General features: G+C 39.2%; 1 protein-coding gene across 3 annotated transcripts; it reads right to left on the reverse strand.

Annotated features, from left to right (window-relative positions):
* Positions 1 to 306: 306 nt before the first annotated feature.
* Positions 307 to 3551, reverse strand: LOC135139767 (prestin). Of its 3 annotated transcripts, none has more exons than XM_064070099.1 (12): positions 3242 to 3551; positions 3024 to 3142; positions 2712 to 2975; positions 2298 to 2482; positions 2088 to 2252; positions 1930 to 2034; positions 1750 to 1883; positions 1358 to 1697; positions 1036 to 1308; positions 843 to 998; positions 595 to 790; positions 307 to 550 (listed from the first exon to the last, which is right to left on the reverse strand). In XM_064070099.1, the coding sequence occupies exons 2-12, from the start codon at positions 3124 to 3126 to the stop codon at positions 402 to 404; spliced, it is 2070 nt and encodes a 689-aa protein (XP_063926169.1). In that variant the 5' UTR covers positions 3127 to 3142; positions 3242 to 3551; the 3' UTR covers positions 307 to 401. The 3 variants fall into 3 exon arrangements, with proteins under 3 accessions (XP_063926169.1, XP_063926168.1, XP_063926167.1); XM_064070098.1 differs by having other exon boundaries at positions 3024 to 3127; positions 3242 to 3550; XM_064070097.1 differs by having other exon boundaries at positions 3024 to 3127; positions 3180 to 3249.
* Between the last annotated feature and the right edge of the window lie 601 nt (positions 3552 to 4152).

A 4152-nucleotide genomic window follows, 5' to 3' on the forward strand; every position in this document is an offset into this window, starting at 1 on the left:
AGGTTCAAGGGGCGAGGGACGAGAGGCTCAAGAGACGTGGAACAAGAGACGAGCAACGAGTGACGAGGGGCGAGGAATGAGGGACAAAGCACAAATAACGAAGAATTAAAAAAGTGAGGACAAAAGACAAAAAAAAGCATAAAGGATAAACGAAGACGAAGCAAGAATGAAGGATGGAGTATGAAAGATCAAGGATCAAGGACCAATAATTAATAATGAAGGAAATAAATCCTGGATGTCGAAATCTCTAAAAATCCATAAAATTAAACTGCAAATTGTTGTATATCGGGAAGCAAAAACAGCGACTTTCAGTAAATTAATTTATTTTTTTCAGGTACATTGTCAATACATCACGATATTAATATTATAATTTCCACCTATACATAATATAATTAACACGTTCAAGAACGACTGATCGTAGATATGGCAGAAGCATTCACGGTGAATATTTCCAAAGCACATTCGACTGCGTCGTGCACCGTGGGGAATGTTCGAATGGAACTCTTATGATTAACAAGTCCACACTTGTAGATCATTTCATAAATGGGTTCTACAAAAAAATATCAAACTTTTATTAACACAGTTGACACTAACCTGGACATGCAGCGATGTAAATCGGAATGTCAATTTTCTGGAAACTATCAGTCACAACTTGAAGCATCGAAACACCAGAAGGGTCAATATGACTCAAGGAAGAAAAATCCAAAATCAAGCACCTCAATTCACGATTGATTTTTCTCTGCAACTTTGCTACTTTTTCGTTATTGCTTTGTTCCTCCTTCACGTCTATCTATAAAGTCAACATTAACACATAGACCGTCAGTGTAGTTATATCCAACAACCTCATCTGCATATTTCGTCAGTTTTCTTCGATACTCGAGCTCCTTCTGCGGGTTGATGTTAACCAACCGCAACAACTCACTCTTAAACATGTTCCTAGTGGCAAAATTAATCCCACCACAGTACTGGAAAATCTTCAAACCTGGAATCTCAACTGCCTAAAAACAATTATAGACACTCTTAACCCCAACTTACTCCCTTGTATCTGTTAATGTTAATGTAGAGATCGGTGTGAGGTACAGACCCCAATAAGCAAGTGTGTGGTTTCAAACTCAAGACGAAAATGGCGGCCAACGACATCACCACCCCCACCAGAAGACCAATTTCTATGCTAACGAACACCACGGTTAGAAAAGTCGCCAGCCAAACTAGTGCGTCCATTTTGCTCAGTTTCCAGAATTTGTACAGATGAGTGACTTGCATTGCCATGCTTTTTAAAGCTACTACGATGACGCTGGCAAGGACACTCTAGAAGCAATAATTAAGTGTCTGGGGTTTATGATGATTGGTGACAAACCTTTGGAAGGGGTTCGAAGAACGGACCAATCCACAACAAAACAAAAAGAAGTAGGAAACATGACACGACTGAGGCTATTTGGGTTTTGCCTCCCACCACTTGCTGGATTGTAGAACGCGAAAGGGACGCCGTGAAGGGCATGCAGGAGAAGAACGAACCAAAAATGTTGCCCGCTCCTTGAGCTAGAAGTTCCTGGTTAGGATCGACTTCGTAGTTTAGCCTTTGGGCAAAAATTAAACCCATTGATAATGTGATGCTGTAAGAGACCACGGCGATGGTAAATCCGTCCAAAAGCACTGAAGTGACGAGGGATAGAGGCGGAACGCTTGGCACTGGAAGCCTACAGGAGCAAAAATTTTGACTAAGTTAGACCACCACTTATACGTACTTACCCACTGGGTATATCACCGACCGTTCTAATCGCGTAAATTTCCTCAAGGTGACAATACTTAGACACCAAAGTCCCTACAACTATGGCGATCAGCTCGATCGGGATTGGAAATTTTGCCCGTTTAGCGATGAGTGGCTAAAGCAAACTACTCAATTCGTTTCCTCCAACCAAAACCACTTACCTTCAGCGCTTCATTATTCACTGTTAAAATAAATATTGTGACGGCTGAAATAACCACTGCAGCTACGTTCGTAGCTGATATTTCGTCCACGACACTTCGAATTGTCTAAAAATAAAGAACATATGGTCCGTCTGAATTTTTGCAATTCCCTGGCATACATTTACGACAACAAAGAGTCCTTTATGTCTCGGAATCCTCAATCCTAGGAGATCTTTAATCTGTGACGCAATCACTTGAAAAGCTGCACCTGTCGTAAAACCGCTCACCAAAGTTTCGGAAAGTAAAACACTGATGATTCCTAGTCTGAGCACGTACATGGCGAGCTGAAACAGTGCGTTTTTTGGGGGTTTTACAGAATTATCGCTCACCTGAAACAAGGCTACGGTAAATGTGACTGCTGTGGCCACTTCTACGGGTGAATAGAGGTCACCGACTGATTGAATGGCTGGATTTTCGCTCGTAGCATTTACTTTTGCACTTTTTGTTAAAAACGAAGGGTCACTGTGCTCGAGCACCGCTTTTCCTGTCATTAAACACACTACCGCAAAAGTTCCTGAAGGTGAGAGATTTTTCAAATGTTAAGGATTTGTTTTGCAACGGATTGAAGTCATGCTCGTATACTCAATAATTAATAACCATGTCGACTCCAAAAAAGGCGTGAATAATTGAATTTAAGCACGCTAATCGCTACAATTTGGTCGAAAAAATTTTTTGTTTCGGGAGTTCGGCAAGGGTTTCGTCGTGGACACGCTCGTTTGTCCCACTACGTGAGTGATGCTTACCCATCGAGTTATGTCTGGACGTCCCCAGAAAAAAGTACACCAGAACTGGAAAAAAAGCCATGTAGATCCCGACAACCGGAGGGACGTTCCCGAGTAAGCCGTACGCCATTCCTTGGGGAATATGCATAATAGCGACGGTAAACCCGGCTATAAAGTCCGGCAAAAGATTATCTCTCCATTTGTAGTGACTCAACCAGTCGATGACGGGAATTGTTTTCAGAAGTATTTTTTTGAAATTCGTCTCAAAGTGTAGACACTTAGTACCTTAATAAATAATAATAATAAAATACTTCTAATAAAGCACACACTTACATGTGTTCGATTTACACTTGTTATAGTCGAAATCTTTCCTCAGTTGGTCGTGTTCGTACATCGGTCTTTCGATCTTGATTTGGCACCGCACCGCCTCTTCCATTCTTACCAAAAAAATACTACAAATAAGCGACCACTCGAACACCCTGTACTTACATTTTGGTCATGTTAGTAACCGCACACACACACGCTATCAACTCTAAATAAAATTAACTAACCTTAATTGCTTTCTTTATCTACAAAATTATTGCAGGTAGAGGGGAAAAGTCCGTTCAGGCGTTTCCTCTATAATTATTATTCCAACAGGTTTTCGCAATGCGCGCTGAACTTTTTCAACCTTAACCGTATTTCGTAATTGAATTTAACGTGCATTATTGTACCTCGAGCTGCTATGTAGGTGACTGGGAAGAGGATTTTATTATTTGCCTGTTTCGTTCGCCGCGTCGAGATAAATTTTCTTGTGATTTATGGGTGTTTAGCACTTGATTGTTCTCGAAAAATAAATATTGCTTGTGGTGTCGCGTAGTCACTTATTTTAAAAGTGAGAAGGGGTTTTCGGTGTAGAAAAATAAATAATTGCTTTTGAGATTATTTTATAACGTTCAAGACACAGGTATTTGTTTGAGGTCTATATTATAACTCCTCGGTCAATATTTGGCTTTGATGTGTACTTGTGTTTTACTGCTTACGTGAAACTGAAGCAAAAACAAAAGGCATCATCGTTTAACAATTAGATAATTAAATTAAATAGAAATTATCACTTTGGAGTGATTTGGGTTTTTTTCATATACGGTATGGATTTTGAAATACAAGTTGGAAAAAAATATTGAACAATATTACACCATTCCGCTAAAAAAGAACTGGAACAATCGGTCCAGTAGTTTCAGAGATTATCTTACGCTCGAGAAATACAAACAAATTAAAGGAATCAATATTATTAATTTTGACCAAAATTATTGAGTTTATTCCAAAAGTAGTTTCCACATTAAATAAAATAAGAGATGTGAGTTTTTCCGACGAAATTTGTTAATCAAACAATGAGTAAAAATCACACGAACAGACAATAAACGTAAGTGTGATTTTCCTTAACAAACAATTACGAGTTAATTTGATTAATACGTTAGTAAAA

This window comes from Zophobas morio, unplaced genomic scaffold (genome assembly GCF_036711695.1).
Source record: "Zophobas morio isolate AGI-343-1 ecotype UQ-CSIRO unplaced genomic scaffold, CSIRO_AGI_Zmor_V1 ptg000033l, whole genome shotgun sequence".
NCBI lineage: Eukaryota > Metazoa > Arthropoda > Insecta > Coleoptera > Tenebrionidae > Zophobas > Zophobas morio.